Source organism: Lupinus angustifolius, chromosome LG02 (assembly GCF_001865875.1).
Source record: "Lupinus angustifolius cultivar Tanjil chromosome LG02, LupAngTanjil_v1.0, whole genome shotgun sequence".
Classification (NCBI taxonomy): domain Eukaryota; kingdom Viridiplantae; phylum Streptophyta; class Magnoliopsida; order Fabales; family Fabaceae; genus Lupinus; species Lupinus angustifolius.
The window spans coordinates 20,942,998-20,966,901 of NC_032010.1; the positions used below are offsets into that span (position 1 = coordinate 20,942,998).

General features: G+C 33.5%; 6 protein-coding genes across 6 annotated transcripts; 3 read left to right on the forward strand and 3 right to left on the reverse strand.

Annotated features, from left to right (window-relative positions):
- LOC109338845 lies at positions 131–2,160 on the forward strand. Its single transcript, XM_019576190.1, has one exon. It carries the CDS (start codon positions 639–641, stop codon positions 1,548–1,550), a length of 912 nt encoding a protein of 303 aa, XP_019431735.1. The 5' UTR covers positions 131–638; the 3' UTR covers positions 1,551–2,160.
- Positions 3,015–8,051, reverse strand: LOC109338840 (calmodulin-binding receptor-like cytoplasmic kinase 2). The gene is made up of 6 exons (XM_019576178.1): positions 6,896–8,051; positions 6,418–6,662; positions 6,060–6,225; positions 5,155–5,244; positions 4,754–5,049; positions 3,015–3,906 (listed from the first exon to the last, which is right to left on the reverse strand). The coding sequence occupies exons 1-6, from the start codon at positions 7,131–7,133 to the stop codon at positions 3,595–3,597; spliced, it is 1,347 nt and encodes a 448-aa protein (XP_019431723.1). The 5' UTR covers positions 7,134–8,051; the 3' UTR covers positions 3,015–3,594.
- On the reverse strand, positions 9,361–11,593 carry LOC109338858 (acyl-coenzyme A thioesterase 13). Its single transcript, XM_019576209.1, has 3 exons — positions 11,352–11,593; positions 11,093–11,233; positions 9,361–9,745 (listed from the first exon to the last, which is right to left on the reverse strand). The coding sequence occupies exons 1-3, from the start codon at positions 11,538–11,540 to the stop codon at positions 9,602–9,604; spliced, it is 474 nt and encodes a 157-aa protein (XP_019431754.1). The 5' UTR covers positions 11,541–11,593; the 3' UTR covers positions 9,361–9,601.
- Positions 12,931–14,332, forward strand: LOC109338866 (40S ribosomal protein S27-2-like). The gene is made up of 4 exons (XM_019576220.1): positions 12,931–13,068; positions 13,226–13,327; positions 13,856–13,884; positions 13,993–14,332. The coding sequence occupies exons 1-4, from the start codon at positions 13,066–13,068 to the stop codon at positions 14,117–14,119; spliced, it is 261 nt and encodes an 86-aa protein (XP_019431765.1). The 5' UTR covers positions 12,931–13,065; the 3' UTR covers positions 14,120–14,332.
- Positions 17,258–18,675, forward strand: LOC109338851. The gene has a single exon (XM_019576201.1). It carries the CDS (start codon positions 17,522–17,524, stop codon positions 18,431–18,433), a length of 912 nt encoding a protein of 303 aa, XP_019431746.1. The 5' UTR covers positions 17,258–17,521; the 3' UTR covers positions 18,434–18,675.
- LOC109329224 lies at positions 20,825–23,153 on the reverse strand. The gene is made up of 2 exons (XM_019562893.1): positions 21,873–23,153; positions 20,825–21,755 (listed from the first exon to the last, which is right to left on the reverse strand). The coding sequence occupies exons 1-2, from the start codon at positions 23,008–23,010 to the stop codon at positions 20,899–20,901; spliced, it is 1,995 nt and encodes a 664-aa protein (XP_019418438.1). The 5' UTR covers positions 23,011–23,153; the 3' UTR covers positions 20,825–20,898.

A 23,904-nucleotide genomic window follows, 5' to 3' on the forward strand; every position in this document is an offset into this window, starting at 1 on the left:
TATATATATATATATATATATATAGAATAAAATGAAATCTTTAAAAATACCAGTATCTTATAAGTTAGACTAATGATTAAGTAACTATACTTAGGACTAAGTATTATGATGATTAACTAACATCCTATTTTTGTCCAACATTAACAATTGTAAGAATCTTCATAGAAAAGACCTTTTGAGAGTACATTCTTTCTGCTCCTTATGTTTCGGGCACACCTTGTTTCTAGCCTCATCATGGAGACTTTTTCTCCACACAAAAGTAAACAAACTTTCTTGTCAACTCTCTCTTTCTCTCTTTCCTCATTTCCTCTGAAATAATCAAATACCATTACCATTGCAGGTTCACCTTAAGAGTCATAGCACCACCTAACATAACAGCATTTCTTCCTTTGTGAAAATTCTGCATGTTTGTTGTTGATGTTGATGTTCAATCATTCAATATATATTCATGCTTGATCAATCAAAGGGTATCTAAAATTTCATTATTTTCCTCATGATTCATCCAAAGTGAGGCCTATGCATATTTTCATTCATCATCTTAATGATGAATTGATGATGATAATAAACTCACAAAACAACAAGGATTGTTGTTTGTAGAACCTGAATTATTCTTTTGATGACTTTTTTATCTGACCCTTATGGCTTTCCATCGTTCCTTTAGAGCACAACCACAAGGATCATCTCTACCAGAGAAAACAACAGAAGAGCCTTTACCTAGCAAAGTTGCACAAAGCACTGTCACATGTTTCTATCAAACCAATGTTGCAGGGTTTTGGAGAAATGTGTCAGTTTTATGGTGCAAAAACCTTATGAACCATTCCCTGCACATCACAGTTGATAGTGTAGGAGGTGAGTTACATTACACCTGCAAGATTGATGTGAAGCCTTGGCATTTTTGGAGTAAAAAAGGTTACAAAACATTTGAGGTTGAGGGGAACCAAGTAGAGGTCTATTGGGATCTCCGGTCAGCTAAATTCTCCGGCTGCCCTGAGCCAATAAGTGATTATTATGTAGCTTTAGTATCTGATGAAGAGGTTGTGTTGTTGTTAGGAGATTACAAGAAGAAAGCATACAAGAGAACAAAATCAAGACCAGCACTTGTTGAGGCCATGCTATTGGTGAAGAAAGAAAATGTTTTTGCCAAGAAAAGTTTCTATACCAAGGCAAGGTTTGATGAGAAAGGAAAAGAGAGTGATATTGTTGTGGATAGCTCAACAAGTGGTCCTAATGATCCTGAGATGTGGATTAGCATAGATGGTGTTGTGCTGATTCATGTAAAGAACTTGCAGTGGAAGTTTAGAGGGAACCAAACTGTTATGGTTAATAAGCAACCTGTGCAAGTGTTCTGGGATGTGCATGATTGGTTGTTTAGTGGCTCGGCCCCCGGGCCCGGTCTGTTCATTTTCAAGCCAGAAGCTGAGTGTGAAAAAGAGGGTAGTGGTGTTGAAGGTTGTGACAGTGATGGCAGCAGCAGTGTTGGCTATTATTCAACTCTAAATACTGCTACCTTTGAGTTCTGCCTTGTCCTCTATGCCTATAAACTTGAGTAACAAAGAGCAACAATATTGTATATTAGTTGTATTTATGAGTTTGATGAATGTTATTGCTATTTTGAAGGATACCAAATTCTTTTACAAAGTTAAGTTGGAAAATCTGATTATTTTTTGGGTACTACCAAGGGTATCCCCTCACCTTATGGTAAGGAACCAATCCCTTTCGGGATGTGTGGCTGCTCCTCTCAACATGTGTCGCTCTCAGGAATCAAGCCCTTGACATTTTGGTCTTTCTGGGAATCTAACAGGGCCTTACACCACTAGTCCAACGCCTTGTTGGTAAAAATCTGGTTATTTGAGATCAGGATACAAGGATTATAATGGCAGGGATTTTTGTTACAATCATCAATTTGCATGCTATTTATTCTCTGTTGCAAGCAATCTGTCAATGTTCCTGAGCCTTTACTACCAGTAATGAGCATCACAATTTTCAGCTAATCCAATCCAAGCATGAGTTAGTAATACAAGGGTTCCTAATGTTCTATATCAGAAGAGATACTTGCAGCAAGTGTAGCCAATAGATAATATTGTAATATCTGTAGTTTAATTGCAAAAACAAAATCAGCTCAACTCCACATGAATGGAAAGTATTGTAATTTTTGAATTATCTCTGATATTTGTTTGTGTTTCAGTCCAAATTCAATCAAAGAATCAGCATATGCATCTTCAATATTCAGATTGTCAATAGCATTAGCTAAAGCATGATGCTGATAAGACTTTGTTGAAATGAAGGGGTATGTTCCATTCCAATGCTAAAATGATAATCATTGAAATATAATAACAATAGTAGTCCTAGCCAGCCACATAATAAAAGTTCATATCACTAACCTAGACTTAATAGTTGAGACTTGAGAGGAAAGAACAAACAATTTTATAAATTTGATAATTTTATTCTCATCTAATGTATGTGAGCAATTCAAATACAATTTATTTATATAGCTATAATCTTATAGAAACCACAAAGACATGAATCAAAACATGCCCCTTGATTACATGTACTATCCAACTTTGAGAATATGCCAGATAAACCCAACCTGACACAAAAAGAAAAAGTTAAACCTACTTGATCAAATCATTCAAATACACAGAATTGTTCACAAAAACATAATCATTGTACCCTCATTCAACATTATCATAAACAGAAAGCACTAAAGCAAGAGAGTATCAGTACTTACAAGTTACAACTTCAATCAGTGCTATCTCTCCAGCTCAATAATTGAAGAAATAGGATAGAGAGGAAAGAATATACTTTACTATTCCAGGCTGTACTTTTTGCTTCAAGTGAGACTCAAAATGTGTCCAACAAGATTGGAAGAGTTTTCTTCTATCTTCTGAATAAAAAATGACCAAAAAACAAAAGAGGGAAACAAGCAAGAGTCATATGAGAGTGTGGGATAGAAAGGGAGGAATTGGATCTGATAGTTTTGGTCTGAAAGATTTCAATTGAAAGCACAAAGAAAAGGGTAGTGGTTTGATAAAAGTGGTTGATAGGAATGTTTTCAGTATTTAATTATGCATGCTGCATGTTACCACATTTTTTGGTACTGTTCTTCTTTTCTTTTTTGATGATACAGAACTGCAAGTGGATATTAGACAGATAAATGACTAAATGAGTAATGTATTCTTAAACTATTCATCTATGCATGTGATTTATTTATAATATAATTTAGAATTATAAACATTACCTTTGCTTAATCTCATTCCATATCTCTAAATTATATTACATATAACAGGATTCTTTTTGCCATAAATAGAACTTCTTGCAGATTGGCTAAATGACTAACTTGGAGAACTTTTTATTTCTTTTTTTCTCTTTTCAATCTAGCTTGCACTACTCTTTTGACCTTTTTCCTCACTTAGTGACAGATTGTTGCATAGAAGCTGCATTAAACAATTCAAACCATTCTTCATCAATCAAAGATCCTATACAAATCAATAAATATAATCAAATGGACATCAAAACTGCAACCATATTGAAGCCAATCTGGCATACACTGAAACTAACAATTTCTTGACTATCTGCACAATGAATGAACAAATTTTATGCAACAATTTGACTAGGTGTTGAGATAAATTTATAACCCTCGTTGCTCTTTTCTCTTTGAGGAACAAATGCAGAATGGTGAGAAGGAAGGGTAGGATCATGTGAAAGGGTTTGATCTTTAAAAGCTTTACGGATGGCCCATAGAACTTCTGCACAACTCTTCATGGATGGCCTTGATTCTTTTGTAGGTGCAAGGCATTGGAAAGCTAGCTTGAGAACTTTCTCCGCTGCCTTGTTGGAGGCTGGACTTCTTCGCAATCTCGGGTCCATGGCTATCACAGGTTCCCCTTTTTTCAGCATCCGCATTGCCTGCACACATGCAAATTATTTCTGTCTAATCAAATCAACAATTCTCTGGAGTGATTTTACTGTTTCTAATGTCAACATTATCATTATCACTATAAGAAACATGGGTAAGAGTATTCTATGCATTGGATTACTTATTAGATGCATAGCTAGTTTTTTTTTCCAAAATAAACTAAAAGGATAGCATTGCATAAATCATAACTAAGTTTTTTGTTGTTGCAAAACTAACTAATTAACTAGTCTCAAATGCCAGTGTTACCAAGCTCTTATACCAATTGGTACTAAAATTTGGAGAACAAGGTTTAAGAGCCTAAGCCATAGAAACTCCACACAAGAATCTCATACTTCCAGTGTGGAATTCAAGTCTCACACCTTGAACTGGGACCTAACATAATGAAAGCTGACCCCATTTTGCAAGAATACTGTGAGGCTCTAATTTGACTCTAGGTCCAACAAAAATGCTGATATTTCTTCCATACAATTTTTATGTGAATAAAATGAATTTGAATTATGCTGGCATTAAACTTATTTATCTATAGCCTACAAATTGATTAACTTCAACTAAAAAGTATATGAATATTAACAAATTAAAATGAATCTTAGTTCAGTTAAACAATTACATGTCCAATTTTTTTTTGGAGTGGCCTTTTTAGAATAGTCCAGTGTGCGTGCTTTCAATAACTTGGATACTGCACAAAATTCACTTTTTTGCTTTCTAAATTTTGATTGAGATGTAGCTGATGTTCATGCATGGTTAAAACAATCACAACTTATTATAAACCGATGTGCTCGTGGTAAAAATACTATTGTGGGTCTATTCTAATGCATTGTGGATATTTAACATACTTACCCATCTGATTGTAACTCTATCACTGATGGCTCTATCTGATTCTATTGGATGTCTTCCTGTGACGATTTCAACTAGCAATACACCAAAAGAATAAACATCACTCTTGTCAGTGAGTTGATATGTTGTCATGTACTCGGGATCCACGTAGCCAGCTGTTCCTTTAACTTGAGTTGAAATATGGGTTGCACCAGGGTCATCAGACAACCTTGCAAAACCAAAGTCTGCCACTTTGGCCCTTAGGTTCTGAGTGATTAGGATGTTTGATGCTTTGATGTCTCTATGGATAACTGGATTATCTGTCAATGAAATTCGCAGATTCGAGAATTCAGATGTTTTATCTTTTATTGTATATTGACAATTTGGGATTAAGTTAACAAGACATATAATGTCACTATGGTTACCTGTGTACATATGAAGGTAGGTGATTGCATGTGCTACATCAATTGCTATGTCTAGACGCTCACCAATTTTTAGTCCATCTCCCCTAGTACCTGTATTAATAGTTGAGTAATTTTAGGACAATATGCACTATATTATAAATTTACTGCCTCTGGTTTCTGCATAATTGGATAATATATACACTACACTAGCCTATTTTGGTACATCAGGAACACAATGCACCCAGAAACTTTCGCCAAAATCAGGTTACACATATTTGTTTTACTCGGGTTATACATATTTGTTTTACTAACCAAAAAAAGTAAGTTTTAGTAAACTAAATTGTGATGTATTTAGGTTTCCGATAAAACTATCTTTTTATAGTTCCTTAACCATTGTCATAAGTGCAATGGTTAACAAAATAGGATTGAAGCACCTTCCAAGAACTGAAACATGTGAAGCTAAGCATTCAATGAAGTTTCAGATGAAAAACCTTGGACATCTTATGAGAGCAAGAATAATGGAGAAAAGTCAGATCCTATATTGCTTTTATCTTCAGAGGATGTGATTTGTGAAATTAGTAATATATGAATGAAATAATAAGGGGTGACCCAGTATGCGAGGCTCGCACCAATGGGGCCTGACGAAGGTATTCCTGATTTTATAACGGATCATTTTCTACATATTGAATGTCCTTTTCCAGTTTAGTTTATCCAAGTCTTTAGGCTTCATTGAGTTGGACTTTGGACTGATTGAGTTGATTTCTTGATGTTTCATTTTCATCAAATAACTGTCATCTTAGTTGAGTTATGTAAAATTGGTTATTGCCTCTAAACTCAGAAGATACTAGATTATGAGCTATGTATAAAATCTAGATAATTTCCATTTTCATGTGATATATGACTTACAAACAAAGCCTTAGTCTTACCATCTAGATGTTGTCGAAGTGTTCCATTACTAACATATTCAACAACAACGATCTTCTCCTCTTCATGCTCCACATATCCATATAACCTCACAAGATTCAGATGCTCAATTTTTGATAAGGTGTATACTTCATTCTTGAACTCAGACAAGTGTGTGTTTAGTACATTCTGTCAACAAACTTCACTGCATCAGACTCACAGTTATAAGCCCCAAAAAACATTAAAGATGAAGTCCAGTGATCTATGCTTATAAAGTTTCTAAGTATCTCATGAACATGCTTTTATTTCAGCATCTTCTTCACTAACAATCTAACATGTTTAGGGATAAGAAATAGTCATAAGATGAATATTATGGAATACCTTCTTGGCACGCTTTGCGGCCACAAGAGTTCCATCATTAAGCTTTCCCTTATACACTGTTCCAAATCCACCTTCGCCAATAATATTTTCTGGAGAGAATTTTGCTGTTGACTTGTAAATTTCATCAAAGGAAAAGTTGCCAATTCTAAGCTGTTCACTCGCAGTTCTAGTTGATGCATAGGAAGATGTGAACTTCCGTAATGATGAACTTTTGATGGTACTTTCAGATGGTGAATCAATTAAAGCTGCAAATCAGGATATATCAATCAAATTTGGAAAATATATGACAATGCACTAAGAACAATAATACAAAAGCATTCATCAACACAAATGCAAGTTTTTGTGTAGACATTTTATGCCACAAATTTTTTCCAAAATCTGAATCCTAGTTTACATATAATGTTGAACATAAGCAAGCACAATAAAATCATTTCAAATCAAATGAAAGTATTTTTTTTATAATTTTAACAAGACTTACATGATACCCCTCTGACTTTTGAAAAATCCTTTCTGTCATAACTTCCAATACCTTTTGAGGCTATTTTTCTTCTGCCAGAGAGAATCGATGTAAAAACTGCTACACATTTCTTGACAGCAAACTTGAAAGATTTCAGGACATGATGAGTCTTAGGATTGTCCACACCACAATCATAGAGATCAGCATCCTGTTTTCTTCTGCTAGACTGATGCAAACTGTAGCTTGGTGTTGTCTTCATTTGAAGATGCCAAAGCTTTTCAGCATCTAGATCAGTTCTTGTGGCTAAAACTTAAAATGGAGATGCTATCATTTCATGTGCTCTTTTCTTATATTTTATTTCTCTGACCAATTCTTGAAAAGTCCAATGAGTATGAGTTGCCTGCCATAATAGTTTTCCTTTTCAAGTTAACATTTTATAAACAACAATCAAATATACTAGTAAACATCATGCTAGGTCAAAGGATAATGAGGAATAAACAAAAAAACCTGGTAAGTTATTTCTTTCTTACTGTTATACCAGGTCAATGCTTGTAACCTTATCAGTAGCAAGATGAGAAATGTTTCTGACTTGGTTGTGCTTAAAACCAAATCTTCTTATTTTCATTTCCTCCCTAGTGTTACAAGGTTAGGCTAACAGAAAATCATTTGCCTTGGCCTCTCTTGTAGAGAACCTGACAGCTGACCTTACCTCGATTATTTACGAAAAATAAAACCGTGTCAAGCCATTGAATGATTAGTCATTAACCTAACTTCCACATGAAAGGTACATAGTAGACAGCAATTTCAATGCACGTGAATGAAATTATGAATTACATATTAAGCCCTAGGCAACTTTGGGGAAAAAATAGTTTAAGCATTTCTGATGGTAAGATTATGGTTGGTGTTCATAACTCGTCGAAAAGTAGAATTGAGTGTGTTCAAACCTATAACAACAGTGCCATGCAGTTCTGCACCAAGAAGACATTGAAGCAATTGATTTTCCCTGTAAAATTGACCATGTTTATGGTTAAGGAATCCATAAAAGAAGAAAAGTACAGATTATCACAATCATATTATCTTCCTCTCCTTGCTAGAAATCTTGAAGATAAGAAACTGTGAAAACCAGCATCGGAAGAAAAGTACCCGCATTATATACTCCTTCCATATTCCATGCATTGGCTTGAATAAGTCGAGTCTGTAATCATAATGAACAATTACTTGCAAGCAAAAATGATACCACTGTAGTAAAGTTTACCATTTAAAATAAAAGTTGTATGATAAAATATTATTATTTATCATACAACTTGAAACTGAATATCCCAAAACAATATGCAATATCACACTCACAGTGCTCGATAGTGCATATTTGACTTCATTGATGACCTCCAACATGCACTTTCTTGAAACAGAATCTGCTGCAACCATCTTCAACAACGCACACTCTTCTCCCTCATCCTCTAAAAATCTCCTTTAGCTTCTGTTTCAGCCTTCTCTGGCTAAACGCACTTCTGTATTGTTAACTATTATGGCTTTTGTTATTATTAACATGTTATTATGTTATGCTTCTCATCAATGGTAATTCTGTCTGGAAATTATGAATTGAGTATTGATAATCAGTATGCATACCAGAAAATTTTTGTTTACTGTATGTACTACGTTAGATGTAGTGGTCATCCTACTATCCGCTATAGCATTGTCGTGGTTGACCACTGCCACCATTCGGAATCTATTACCTAGGTGGTTTTACCTAAAGGTTAAGGTGAAGCCAAGCTTGAAGTTGGAACAATGCAACAATTGAACATGTTTCAGTTTTGGCATTAACAATTGAATGTGTTTTCTGTTGAATGAATTAGGAATAGGATTGTGGTGCAAGATTGGGATTAAAGTTATGGTTTGATCTATCCCCAACCACATAATTAAGGTGTCTTGTGTCTTTAGGCCTAGTGATCATAAATCATTAACTAGCGAGTGTTTTCCAATATAGTCCAAGCAGAGGAGAAACTATAAATTACTATTAGTAAGCATAGATCAAATTTAATAATTAATAATAAACATGTTGTGAGATATAAAATTCGTCATTAATATGAGTAAATAGATTAACACAATCTTTATTGTTTTTTTGGTGTACATTAACACAATTCACTTTTAACTTTAGGAGTTGCTGAACACATCCGATACTGTGAAGGAAAATTGAGATCTAAAGTTCTGTTACAATTAGAACAAAATCTTAACATGATAATGGTCTTAATATTCAGATAATTATTATCATAACTTGTCTGCAACTGAAGGTTGAGCATTAAATTTTCGAAAGTTCCAAGTGTTTAAAACATATGGCAGAATCATGTCCATATTCAGACATTCATTTAGGACATTCAGACAACTTGTTTGATGCTATTCTTGTTTATCACAAGGACGTCAAGATGCAACATTGTCTCCCCAAAAAAACTGTGTTCTGCTATTCTCAAATAGACTTTTTGCAAGTTTGATAGCTCAGCCAACAACATAGATAGAATTATATGAAAAACAATTTTATGGTAACAGTAACTAGCTGAACCCAACATTATCCTCTCAATGTTTTCTACTTTACTTGTTTTCAATGTAAAAAAATGTCAATCATGCTCTCACTCATAACATATCAAATTTATTACACATGCCTAAATCTGTTCCCCAAAAAAACATTGATACATCCACACATATTGATACACATACATATATACCATAATATAGTTACATCTTGCTGTTGTGTCTACCAAATAGTGAATGGCGACCTTCTGCTATCAACTCACCAGTTGCCTTATTTTTTAGGAGAACAATCGTTCCAGAATAACCTCCTCTCTTTCCTAATAGCCTAGAAGTAATCTCTAGTTCATCCTGCAATGAAATATATACATAGATATAATAAGACACAAACATTTAAAGAATGTAAAAGCATATGTCACCCTAAATATCAAAGTTCAAATTGCAAAAATCCATGTTTGCGCAAACAGCAGAAGGGAAGATAGGAAAGAAGCAAGGAAGTTGGGAACTGGACTGTGGTGCAAAAATAAATCAGTTGCAGATGAAGTGAGAAGCAAGAAACTAAAACAAGAACTAGTTCTAGAGCAAGCGGCTACACACAACGCACATGCCAAAGAACATGTCAGTCTGAGCCTTAACAAGGGAAGGATATATTTTCACATAGGGAACAGACAAAGGGCAGTTTGGCAGGAAATACGAGACTGTTGGATGAAAATCCATAGACATATTAGTGCAGGCTATAAGTAATCAGTCTCTTACGGTCTGTTTGTGAGTTGGATTTTGAAGAGGCGGGAAAGGGAAGAAAATGCTTGAGAGCCATGAAATACACTTGCGAGATGACCTTGAACTTGAAGCATTCCCTTACTTTCCCTTCTCTCCAAAACTCGACTCGCAAATGGACCCTTAATGGCATTTCAGGTGTATCAATTCATAAAATTTCCCAATTCTATTCCTCTGGCAACTAGCTTACAAAGGGTGTATTTACTTCCCAGGAGGACGACAAAGATTCATGAGGAAACTTGTGTAGGCAAGTGTCTATGTTGGCACAACCAATCAGAATCTCAAGATAATTGCATTAAGGATTTTGTTGTCTTCTTAAATTATTGTTTTAATGATTAATCAAATTTTGATGGGTTAAGTAGCTACCCAAGTTTCACTCAAGATTCAATCCTTATAGGCATGCCTACTCCCGGGATTGGTGAATAGTATCACTCTCAAAGGGTGTGGGTAAACTCTGAAACCGAGGAAAAAAGGTGGACTTGGTAGATGAGATGCATGGTTTGATATAAAATCATAGCCAAACTCCTCTCTATACTAAGAGCAAAAAAATATAGATATATGCAGGTAGAATAGAACGAATGGTTTGATACAGATCAATTCTTAATTTCACTCTTAACCTCGCATGCGAAAAGACTGTTTTCCATGATTTAAACTCGTGGCTTCATGGTCATAAGGCAAACATGTTCGTAAGCCAAACAACTGTAAGGTTGGGCCTAGACTCAACCTCTAAATTAAGAATAACCAAGACTACACATAAAATTAAGACTCAGAGCTCAATGTTTGTTTTATCTGAACATGATTATGATTTATAATAGAACATTAGGATATTGTTCGATCCACGTAGTCGACCCCACCTAGTGTGATAAAGGTTTGATCGTTGTTTGTTGTTATATACATGAAAAGGATGATGTTATGTCTTACATTGACATAAGCAGTTGAAAGAATAGAAATGGACATGTCAACTGAAACATTCATAGGGAGTCCCTCAACATGAACCAGAGCACCTCCAACCTCATCCACAAGAGTCGCAATTGCACCATTCACCAATTTCCCATTCTTCTCCTGCAACACAACCAAACCTAAAATAACTAACTTGTTATACAAAATCAAAATATATATCATGATCAAGTAGAAATAAGTGATTATGATGCGTTGGCGTTGAAAATAAGTGATTAGTTACAGTGAGGCGAGGAGGGATTTTGAAAGAACATGAGATGAAACCGGGTTCGACTCGGTCGACTCGGATGCCAGTGAGAATGAAGTGCTCGTAAAAGCTGGAGTTATCGCTAGGCCTGATATTGATACGTGAAATGGCATCGGATTCTTGTTGGCTAAGACTTGGTTTCAGAAATTCCCTTACCTTCTCCATCTTCCCCTTTCTTTATCTTTCACAAGACACACATATACGCATTTTATATGTGCACTTGTGTCTTTGATCCACTCGATGATTGGATTCGTCCAATCTATCACCTAATTTGGAAGTGAGATCGATTTTAGTATTAATTAAATGAGAGCTTGAAACATTTGGAATTAGATAAATTTTAGTCTAATTATATTAAAATTGGTTAAACTAAAATAATTTAGGAAATGAACACTTAAAAATAGTGTTATAAAACTCGGTTTAAACTAGTCGGTCTAACTAGTTTAACTGTGAATCGGACACCTAATCAATCTGAGTCTCTCATCTAATTGATTTTGTATCAAAATCGGGTTGACTCGGTTAGTTTAAGCCTAAAATTAGTGACTCGGATGGTCGGACTAGTTGGAACGGCCGAGTCAATTAATTTTTTTTAAACACAATCAAATCGATATTGTTTTAGGTGAAAAATCAAGTACTTTTAACTTATTTGTAGTTATGTTTGTCATTTGTTAGCTTATGTTATAGTAAAATCTTCATGACTTAATTAAATTTTAAATTTATTGTATACTTTTGTTGTAGTTAAAGCATAGTTTATATGTTGTTTAATAATATTTTCAACTTATTTGTGTCATTTTATAGGAGTAAAATTTTCTTTGTTGATTGTTTAATCTGGTATGCTAATGTCTTTAAATTTTGAGTATACAATTATTAAATGTTGTTATGTAGAATTATGATTTTTAATGTAAACCGAGTTAATCGATCTAACCATTGACCCACTGGTTGGACTAATGACTCGTTGACCCAATGCCATGACCGAATCATTGACTAGTCCGAGTTTAATAACACTACTTAAAATTTAAAATTAAATAGTGTTACATGTTGCAATAGAACATGATCGAATAGGCACATTGTTAGTCATCGATGGGAACATCCATTATCATGTACTAGGCATGGTGTAACATAGACAATCTAAAGTATTTGGGTAGAGAGTTAACTATATATATTTAATTAATTTAAATGAAGACATTTGTTATGGTGAAAATGAGAACATTTAATTTAAATTATTGGATTTTATTTAAATGATTAAGATTAAAACATAAATCTACCACAAATTTTTTAAGTGATCAATATATAATCCTAATTATATGACCCAAAATCATGTTTTAAGTAATATTTTCAAGTACATCCTGAGTATGGATCAATCATTAGACACAAATAATATCATATTAAAATAATTAAAAAATCAATGATTCGATTTCTGAAAGTGACGCTCGTTAAGATAGACAGTTATGCACTCAAAGTATTTAACCTGTCTTGGTCTAATGTTATTGTCCGGATCTGGACGTGGATCCTCTGGTAAATGGGCCATAACATTATCTGAGTGAGGCCCATTTAACATTTCATAACATATTAACCCTCCTTAAGGGCTTAACCTTCTTTCTCTTCTTCCCTCTCGCCGCCATTGCCTCTCTTCACCTTGTTGCTGCGCTAGGGTTCACCTTCTCTTCAAACCACTTCACACTCTGATTTCAAAATGGTATGTAACACTTTTTTCGTATACGTTCTTTTTATAATTAGGCTTTGTCTACGCTTTCGATACTTTAGAACAAGTGGTGTTTTTCTCCTATGTTATGAGAGTGTGTGTGACTTTGATTATTTGAATGACGATGTTTATTTGTTTGGATGATTAATAGGTTCTTCAGAATGATATTGATTTGCTAAATCCCCCGGTTGAGCTTGAGAAGAGAAAGCACAAGCTCAAGCGTCTTGTTCAAACCCCAAATTCTTTCTTCATGGTATTATTATTATTATTATTATTATGTTCTCTTTTTATAATATGATTTTGATTTTCACTATGCTCATTTGATGAAAGAACTTGAATTTGTTGGTTTTAGATATAAATGGTTGTTGAACGTGAGAGGAGATAGATCATAGATTGAAATATAATATATTGGATAGATAACAATTTGATGAGTATTTTGGTGGGTTGAAGGGTGTAGATATGCATACATAGTAGAACTCTTTTCACTGCCACACTTGTACAATTGATTATAGTTTCCTATTCATATGCTCTATATCAATGCTCCGATTGAAATGCTTCGTAGAGTTTTTAGATGATACAGCTAGTTATCTGTACATACAAGCTAGATTTTATTTTTCCTACCTGCTTATGGAATTCTCTAGACAATTGTGGTCTGTTTTAACAATATTTGGTAGTAAGTGAATTTCAGTATAGTATATTGTGGTTCTTTCTTTTGTTTTGATTATGTGTTTAAGAAGTAATGTTGTGACCTTGTTTTCCCTGGCTGTTGTTTTTATTTCAGGATGTTAAGTGCCAGGGTTGCTTCAACATGTAAGTCATTTGATTTTGTTTCATTTGTTTGGGTGGTTGATTTTGTATTCTAATAATATTTTGATAGCTGGAGTGATGTGAATTTGATTTTGTTTTACTTTGTTGCAGAACCACTGTCTTCAGTCACTCTCAGACAGTCGTAGTATGCGGCAATTGCCAGACTGTCTTGTGCCAGCCGACCGGAGGAAAGGCAAGGCTAACTGAGGGTTGCTCATTCAGGAAGAAGGGAGATTGAATGGTGCGGTAAATTTTATTTCTTCGTATGATTGGAGAGTTTCAGATGCTAAGTTTAAGATGGAATCTATTTTAGTTTTGATATATTATTAATTTTGTTAAATTGTAAGACTTTGTCGATACCATCGAATTCTGGATTTTCTCTTTGTTGCAGTTGCTATGGTTTTGTTGGATATTGATTTTATAATATATGTTCATGAGTTTATTGCATCTATTTTTGGGTATGATCTATATACTTAGCATTAACAACTAGTATTGTTTGATGTTTTTGTGGCTATCTTCTTTCTATAGTTATTGTCCTGTTTGTGTATTTAAATGTATGTGCCTATTTGAATGAATCCAATGAATGAGAGCTCTACTTAATCTCATTCATAGTTCATCCTGACTCCTGCTTCATTGATTTGTTAATCAAACAAATGTTCTTAACATTTTTTTCTAACCCGTCACCTTTTTTTACTGCTACCAATTTGTCTATTATCCCAAAGTAGACTAATAAACACATGTATTATATACATATGTAATATTTTGTAGTGAAGATCTCAATTGTTCCGTAGAAGAAACATGGATAGAAAAAACCAAAACTTGGATTCTCCTTGTCCTTAACTTTGGCACTTCCAAAATCTTTATCAAGGATGTTTTTATATCAATAAATTATCACCACCCTATTTATTACCTAGGAGTATTTAGACCAAACCATTCCAATCAAAATGGGAAAATATTAAATATAAACTGGGAAAAGGAGAAGTAATTCTGGAAAAGATTAATTGGGTCTAATTACATTTGCCACAAACACTATAGTTAGGCTTATAAGAGTACTTCTTTTCTTTCTAATGTGTGGTGGAGTATTGTGATGATTTTGAATTTTTGTCAAACTTATTAAAATATCTCTTAATCTGAACCAAACAGGTTTCTATTGAATTGGATTTTAATAAACTTATATAATTATTAGATAAGAAATCTAATTAGATTGGATCAAATAACTTTTTCTCTCAAGATCCAATTCACAAGCTAGATGAGTGAATAGATTAACTACTAAGATAAGCTTCTCTTAAGTGAGAGGTTCATTCTAAATAACAGTTTGTAAATTTATAATTATTGATTGAGAAATTAAATAATTATGCTATATACAACTTTTATTATGTATTATATATATTATGATGATCACGTTTACCAAAAAAATATTATAATGATAGCAGTTGTTGACTTTTCAATTCAAAATCATAAACTAATCTGAAGTTTATCCACACTTAAACTAAGCAGTTACCATGATTGTTGATTAGTGGCTGAATACAAATTCAATCTGAATCAGTATCTCCACGTTGAACTCTGTTTGAGACGGTAGTACTATTTACGATGTCAAAAACTAACCTGAAAACGATGAATGAGTAGATTCACTACTATTTCAATTCATGTTTGTTGTTAAGGATTTTCATCTAAACTCCAATCACAATAAAATTTATTCAAAACAAAAACAATATTTTTATGAAATTGTTTTTATAAGAACTTTATAATATACTAGCGTGGCGGTGCCTGTCAACCCGCTTTCCTATTGTTTGTAATGTGTATTCTACATATTAAGTTGTATTATATATTGTAATTTACAGTTGAATATATATTTGTTTGAGGTAATTATATTTATACAATTAAAATATCACTCAATTACAACATTCAAATAAACACAATTAATATAGTATTAAGTGAAATACTATATCACTTATTTGAACATCGAGTATTTTAATTGAGTCAACACGGTAGAAAATAAAATTAAGTGAAGATATCACGACTCTATTCTTGATGAACACAATTCTATATGCATACTTTCTTTAAGATTGAACAATTACCTCAAAATATATATTCAACTGCAAAATACAATATATAATACAACTTAATATGTAGAATACACATCACAAACAATAAGAAAGCGGGATGACAGACACGATAGTGCCTGTCAACATGCTAGTAAAGATAAAAGTAGAAGTTATAAAATGAAATTAGAAGTTATAAAATAAAATTAGAAGTTATAAAATATGAAATAAATGTTTAGTAGTATAAGTATATATAAAGATGAAAGTACAACTTATACATTAAAATTAGAAGTTATAAAATGTGAAATAAATGTTTATTAATATAAGAATAAATAAAGATGAAATTAGAAGTTATAAAATAAAATTAGAAGTTATAAAATATGAAATAAATGTTTATTAATATAAGAATATATAAAGATGAAATTAGAAGTTATAAAGATGAAATTAGAAGTTATAAAATAAAATTAGAAGTTATAAAATATGAAATAAATGTTTATTGGTATAAGTATATATAAAGATGAAAGTATAACTTATACAATAAAATTAGAAGTTATAAAATATGAAATAAGAAAACCCAAAATAACTTCATGAAAGTTAGGTTAGGTTTTTCCTTTATTAAGTAGTATAGATATGCAACTTATAGTTAATATATTTGAGGTGGTTATATAGGATTATATGATTTTTTAAAATTAATTTTTTGGAGAGCAAAATAGGAATAAATTATGCCATGGTGGTAGTTACATCATGTTTTGGCTTTATATATAGTATAGATATAGAAGTATAGATAATGAGTTATGATACTTGTATACCATTCTTTGAAGTAAACAAAATCACACCATCACTTCATATTTATTTTATATATAAAAATAATTTGTCAATAGATTTTGAAGTGAATAAAATTAAATTCTTTAAAAAAAATTTAATAGGACATATTTTCATTGTTATAAGATAGGTTTGAGACATTAGAATATTAGATTATTGTCGGAAAACATAATACCACTATAATTATTAACTACCTATCCTTATGACATAGCATTGTGATAATGAATTAAGCATCCTATTTTACTCCAACCTTAACACCTGTAAGAGGACATTCCTTCTACTCCTTGTGTTTCGGGCACACCTTCTTTCTAACCTCTTGATGGAGACTTTTTCTCCAAAGAAAAGTAAACAATTTTTCTTGTCAACTCTCTCTATTTCCTCATTTCATCTGAAATAATTAATACCCACCATTGCAGGTTCACCTTAAGAGTCATAGCATCACCTTACATAACAGCATCTATCCCTTTGTAAAAATTCTACATATTTGTTGTTAATGTTGATGTTTAATCATTCAACATATTTGTTGTTAATGTTGATGTTTAATCATTCAACATATTTCCATGCTTGATCAATCAAAGGGTATCTAAAATTTCATTCTTTTCCTCATGATTCATCTAAAGTGAGGCATATTTGCATTCATCATATTTTCATTCAGCATATTGTTATGATATTTTCATTCATCATCTTAATGATGAATTGATGATAATAAACTCACAAAACAACAAGGATTATAGAACCTGTTTTTATTCCTTTGATGATTTTTTTATCTGATCCTTATGGCTTTGCATCGTTCCTTTAGAGCACAACCACAAGGATCATCTATACCAGAGAGAACAACAGAAGAGCCTTTACCTAGCAAAGTTGCACAAAGCACTGTCACATGTTTCTATCAAACCAATGTTGCAGGCTTTTGGAGAAATGTTTCAGTTTTATGGTGCAAAAACCTTATGAACCATTACCTGCACATCACAGTTGATAGTGTAGGAGGTGAGTTACATTACACCTGCAAGATTGATGTGAAGCCTTGGCATTTTTGGAGTAAAAAAGGTTACAAAACATTTGAGGTTGAGGGGAACCAAGTAGAGGTCTATTGGGATCTCCGGTCAGCTAAATTCTCCGGCTGCCCGGAGCCTATAAGTGATTATTATGTAGCTTTAGTATCTGATGAAGAGGTTGTGTTGATGTTAGGAGATTACAAAAAGAAAGCATACAAGAGAACAAAATCAAGACCAGCACTTGTTGAGGCCATGCTATTGGTAAAGAAAGAAAATGTCTTTGCCAAGAAAAGTTTCTCTACTAAGGCAAGGTTTGATGAGAAGAGAAAAGAGAGTGATATTGTTGTGGATAGTTCAACAAGTGGTCCTAATAACGATCCTGAGATGTGGATTAGCATAGATGGTGTTGTGTTGATTCATGTCAAGAACTTGCAGTGGAAGTTTAGAGGAAACCAAACTGTTATAGTTAACAAGCAACCTATTCAAGTATTCTGGGATGTGCATGATTGGTTGTTTAGTGGCCCGGGCCCTGGGCCCGGGCTTTTCATTTTCAAGCCTGAAGCTGAGACTGAAAAAGAGGGTAGTGGTGTTGAAGGTTGTGATAGTGATAGCAGCAGTGTTGGTTATTATTCAACTCTAAATATTGCTACCTTTGAGTTTTGCCTTGTTCTCTATGCCTATAAACTTGAGTAGCAAGGTTGTATATTAGTAGTATTTATGAGTCTAATGGATATTATTGCTATTGTGTAAAGGATGCCAATATCTTTTACAAAGTTAAATTGGAAGACTTGTTCATTTGAAATCAGGATACAAGGATTGATATTGGCAGGGTTTTTTAAAATCATCAATTTTCATGTTATTTATTCTCTGTTGCAAGCAATATTGTTCATGTTCCTGACTCTGAGCCTTCACTACTAGTAATGAGCATCATTATTTTCAACAAGGGTTCCTACTATTTAAGCGAGAAATGATACTTTCAACAAGTGTAACCAATAGATAATATTGTAATATATGTAGTTGAATTGAATATCTTCAATTTCATTATTGATTTACTCCCTTTGGTGGTTTTTATTATGAGATAAATGGCAGTGCATGATACTCTCACTTAGTGATGTATGAGAAAATTAGATGTATGTAGTTTTACCTTGCAAGCATAGATCCTATTTATAGGATTTGACATTGTGACCTCATGGTGTAACAACCTTACCATTACGACAAGCTCACCCTCTAAGAAAACAATTACGTCATTGCGAGGGATTATACCACGGTCATCCACGTGGCATGCGGGAACATTTATCATACGAGCATGCAAATTTTTTTGATTTGCGCTATTAACTGAAATAGAGATTAATATGCTTGTGAAAATTTCATTTCGACTAAGTTAAATCAGGTTAATCCAAGAAGTGACCTAACTCTTTACTTAAAATAAAAGGGGGAGATGGTATACCAATGTTCTACTTCATTCTAGTACAAAAAACAATATAGAGAAATTACTCCATTATAATCATACATGTTTGTTAAATATATAATATATAATTATGTATATATTGTACAAACAATATAACTAGTTAAACCTTAAACATTATTGGAGACATCCTCTTAAACCATATACTAGACATCTAGGTCTGGTTTTAGGATCAAAATGTTATTTTATCATCAAATAATTCTCTTGGTTTCACATTCATTATCTCAACTTGTTTGAGGATTACCAATGGGCGTTGGTTCAAATGGTACATGTTTGATTCCCCATAAGTAAGGTCTCAGGTTCGAGTCTTGCGAATGGAAAAAATGTCCGTTGGGAGAGTTAGCCCCACGTACCTGTGGATGTTCCGGCTCGGACAGGATTGCCTCCAGTGCGAGGATACCTGTGGGAAACCAAAAAAACTTGTTTGAGGATTCTGCAGTAGCATCCTGACTACTAAGGAGAGCAGTTTTTTGTTCACTTTTCTCACCACTCTTCAAATTCTGTCCATCATCCTTATTGTAAACTTCTGCATCATTCATATTGCTAGACATATTTGATTCTTCAATGGAATTCTCCATGCCAAAATTCCACTCCTAGTCAATGTCACAAATAAAGCATAAGTTTAGGCTTAAAGATCTGTTTTTGTTCATTGTAAAACAAAGTTACAAGGATGTTCAAATTATGAGATTTTTTTGTTTGTAGATGTGCCAAATATATAAACAATATTAAGATTCATTTAAACCGAGTTCAACTCCTTTCTAGTAATGGAGAGTCCAATACTAGAATATGAGAAGTTCAAATTTGATATTTGTCACGTGTCATAATCTCCATCCACTACTGGACTATCCAGTAGATCGGAATTCATTTAAGCCAATCATAAATTTTCCCTTATGGCCTGATGATTATGTACCAAAGCCTTTAGTTATTGCACAACAATGACCACTACTTTTATTGAAGATTTGAAAAATATATAGAAAATAAATGAATGGGTTTCTACCACAATTCACACTTGAGAATGTCTGAAGTCACTGTTATGTGATTCCACTGTTGGATCAACCATTGAAGGCTGGTTATTTTGATGCATGGTGTCAAGTGGACCTTCACCATTCAATGTTGATTGTGCCATAATCTCAGTGTTGATTGTTGATCAGTTAACTGCATCCCTTGATTATGAGTTGAGGAGTAAAATTGGTCTTCTATGGTGTTTTCTGATAATACAGACCTTGGTGAAGATGATGAACTTGAGTTGATAGAGACTTCATCAATTGTTTCTTGTTCAACAAGTAATGTGTTATCTTCATTACTTTTTGAGTTGTGTGTGTTATCTTCATTACTTTTTGAGTTGTGTGTGTTATCTTGCTCAATGGTGCTTGAGTTGTTCACATCATTGATAACTTGTGCCTCAGTTATCAAATCCTCTGATAGGATAGTCCTTTCCTATTGAACAAGAATGCTAAAAATGAAAACAATATTCATATCTCTCTTATTACCTTATATGGATGCAGAGATTCATGAATCATAATGTTTGATTGTGACACTGAATATCAAATGTGAGATTCATGATGTTTGATTATCTGGCTGAATAACAAATGTAATGGTACTAAAATAACTCACTCTGGTTTTTCTGAATGTGTTACATAGGGTGAATGATTAACATTTTTATCCATCAGCCGCATCAACCGCTTCCAACGTGCTAACACATCTGAAGAACGGGAAGATGGGGTGCATCAGTTTCTCCTACACATTCTTCTACAATTCCGAAAATGTTGTGATCACTGCTTCTTGCATGAGTTGGAGTATCATCAGGCATATCAGATCTTGAGGACATAGAGCTCACATCGGCTGCATTTTCTTCATCTATGATTTGTGGAGCAAGGGGTGAAGCAATGTCCCTCCAGTTGTGTACTTCCGAAATATCCTGCTCGTTAACTCTGCGTACTCCTCTTGAATTGAACGAAGCTCCCCACATTTCTTCGCTATCAGAATTGATGTCTCTATCAATATCCCCATCATATAGTACAGATTCTTCATCTGTGGTTGTATTGGTCTCATGAATGTCATCAATTGTCAGTGCTGGTGAACCAACTTCAGAAACCTCTACTTGTAAGTCAGAAGCTAAGGAATGTGATGGAGTAAGTCTAATGCGCCCGATGGTAAATATCGTATTTACCCGGTTCTTATCAACCGGAGATGGAAGAGATTCATATAAAGAATCATTTATATTAGTAGCATTTATAACAGACCTTGGAAAACTAGGGACCCTATCATGAGGCTTAGGAATTGTTAGTCCTGCATTCTCTAAAACTTTAGAACTTTCAACATTCGCCATCTTTGTCGTTAAGTCTGGCTCAATTGTATGAACTGATATGGAATTTGTTGCATGAGCATTCTCTAGTTCCTCATCTTTAGTGCCGTCCATTGCAGTTTTACCTTCCCCATCCTCTTCATGTATTGTTTCCTGTATTTCACTTAGTGGTGTGAGAGATTTAGATTCATTTTCATTGCCCTCTTTGGAGATTAATTGCTCAAACCAATCCTCATTTCCCATACCTGCAAGAGTAAATGCATTCAATTTCATCGTCAAAATTTAGCGCATTTTCCTTTTCTCTCGCTATTGTATCGGAGAGGAAAGGAAAAAGGAAAGATTTAGGAGAAAGTTTTCATCACCTGGAAACCTTCTACCTCTAGCGTAAGCCCGGTTTTGCCTGGGTTCTAATGAGAAATAGCTGAAGCTTTCATGCCTACAGAACTGCAATTCCTTCTGGAGACTTATGAAGAATTCTTGATCAAAACTATCTCCCTTGAGATTGGGTTTCTCCTCATTAGGATCATAAGGAAGATCAAATGGACTTCTCAAAGCAGATGGAGCAGAACCAGGCATTTCTATGCCATCAACCACTTCAAACTCTCTTGGAGAATCATAACGGTTCGCTCGTGCGATAAGCAACGGTGCAATTTCTCTCGGGATAATTGGACCATTTAGACCATTCTCTACATGTAACTTCAATAATTTCCATGCTCTTCTTCTGGCTATGAGACTCTCTAGCCTTTTGTTTCTGTACATCTCAGCTAGCCCAAGATCCATGAGTTTTTTCTGATCATCCTCTTTCAATTCCACAACTTTGTTTATACCCTCTTGTGCTTCTTTCTCATCCTTATTTTTCTCTATCTCTTTCTCTATACCACCAAATCCAGCACCAGAAATAACCAAGTCACACATGGGAGGTTCAGAATACAAGGTTTGTGTTGTAGGAACCTCATTTTTTTCTGCAGAAAACTCATAATCCAAAGAAGCCTCATCCTCTTCCATAATATATTTATCTTCTCTAATCCATGTATCTTTGTTAGTGAACTCATTTCTAAACACTTCTGATAAATCCTTAGCCTTTTCTTCTAAACCACCATACACATCCAATTTCCTCCCTGTGAAATTTCTTCTTCTACTTGTTGCATTCTGTGATGGATACTTATAAAACAGTTCGCGTCGCTTTTGCATCGGTATGTTTCGATATTTTGGCTCAACCCTTTCTTCCCCTCTCTTTTTCTCCCCCTTATTGACACATAAGATGAAGTTTTGCTCAGAACTCCAAAACATTGCAACAAAAATTGCAGTGTATACAAGGAATGGGAATATATAAACCAAGAAGTTGTAAATATAAGAAAGGAATATATACATGTTGATAAACACTAACAAAGCACCAGAAAATAATGGATATCTTTGCATCAAAGTGTAGCTTTTCTCTGCTGAAACATGAAGCACTCTGCACCAATGAAGAAGCATGTCCCTTGCATTCAAACCCATCATTGTTTCTCTCAATGCATGAACAAAGAAAACAAACTAAAATGCTACTTGCATGTATTTGTAATGACACAACAATGGAAAATTCATGCATGGCATCTTAGTCATTTCATGATTGAAACAAGTAATTATAATAACAATCAAAAGGGTTGACATGATTGTTACAAAAATCTCAGTTGAATAAAGATTTATAGAAAATGTTGTATCCTAGCATGAAGAGAAAAAAAATAAATACTAAGGATTAAGAATTGGATAGGAAGGTATTAAATGTGGAATATGTAAATGTGACTTTAATAATCTAGGAGATTATGATGGATAATAAAAATGTAGCATTGATGTGATTTCTTAATGTGTACATAGAAATCATCCAGAAAATTGAAAAACTAAAGGGATAATAACAGAGAGAAAATAGGCCAAATACACCCAAATTATGGTTAGTAGTGAATTTTTTTTGACATTTACTCTAACACATGGTTAGCCGTTGAATTACAATTTAGTTCTTCTGTTTTAAGAAGCATTTTATGTTTGGCTCACAATTTTATATGACCCTATATTTATGGAATTTTACTATGTGATTCTCTTCCTTTTTAGTAACCACAAACAAGGGATAATGTTTTAAATGAAACTAACATAAAGTTGGATTCATTAATCAAAATCACATACTGCATAGTGTAGTTGTCTCCAACTAGTCTTTGCAGTTCACTACAGTACTAAAATGGGGAAGTGGTTTCTTTAAAGAAATGGTTTTATAGAATGTGGTATTACATCATCTAACATTAATATTTAATCTCTTCAAAAATTGAATATATATATACATATATCTTTACTCTAATAATACATATATATTATACGCTTCTTTAAAACGAGGTCATTTTCAAGTAAGTATTTATAAATATAATA

Coding starts and splice junctions, on each gene's coding strand:
- LOC109338845 (XM_019576190.1), top strand. CDS start 639: ATGGCTTTCCATCGTTCCTTTAGAGCACAACCACAAGGATCATCTCTA.
- LOC109338840 (XM_019576178.1), bottom strand. CDS start 7,133: ATGAAGACAACACCAAGCTACAGTTTGCATCAGTCTAGCAGAAGAAAA. Junction 6,663..6,895: donor AAAAGTCAGAGGGGTATCAT/GTAAGTCTTGTT, acceptor CCTGATTTGCAG/CTTTAATTGATTCACCATCT. Junction 5,245..6,059: donor ACTTCGACAACATCTAGATG/GTAAGACTAAGG, acceptor CTATTAATACAG/GTACTAGGGGAGATGGACTA.
- LOC109338858 (XM_019576209.1), bottom strand. CDS start 11,540: ATGGAGAAGGTAAGGGAATTTCTGAAACCAAGTCTTAGCCAACAAGAA. Junction 11,234..11,351: donor AAATCCCTCCTCGCCTCACT/GTAACTAATCAC, acceptor GTTGTGTTGCAG/GAGAAGAATGGGAAATTGGT. Junction 9,746..11,092: donor TTTCAACTGCTTATGTCAAT/GTAAGACATAAC, acceptor ATTTCATTGCAG/GATGAACTAGAGATTACTTC.
- LOC109338866 (XM_019576220.1), top strand. Junction 13,328..13,855: donor CCCCAAATTCTTTCTTCATG/GTATTATTATTA, acceptor TTTTTATTTCAG/GATGTTAAGTGCCAGGGTTG. Junction 13,885..13,992: donor TGCCAGGGTTGCTTCAACAT/GTAAGTCATTTG, acceptor ACTTTGTTGCAG/AACCACTGTCTTCAGTCACT.
- LOC109338851 (XM_019576201.1), top strand. CDS start 17,522: ATGGCTTTGCATCGTTCCTTTAGAGCACAACCACAAGGATCATCTATA.
- LOC109329224 (XM_019562893.1), bottom strand. CDS start 23,010: ATGATGGGTTTGAATGCAAGGGACATGCTTCTTCATTGGTGCAGAGTG. Junction 21,756..21,872: donor TAGAGGTAGAAGGTTTCCAG/GTGATGAAAACT, acceptor TTACTCTTGCAG/GTATGGGAAATGAGGATTGG.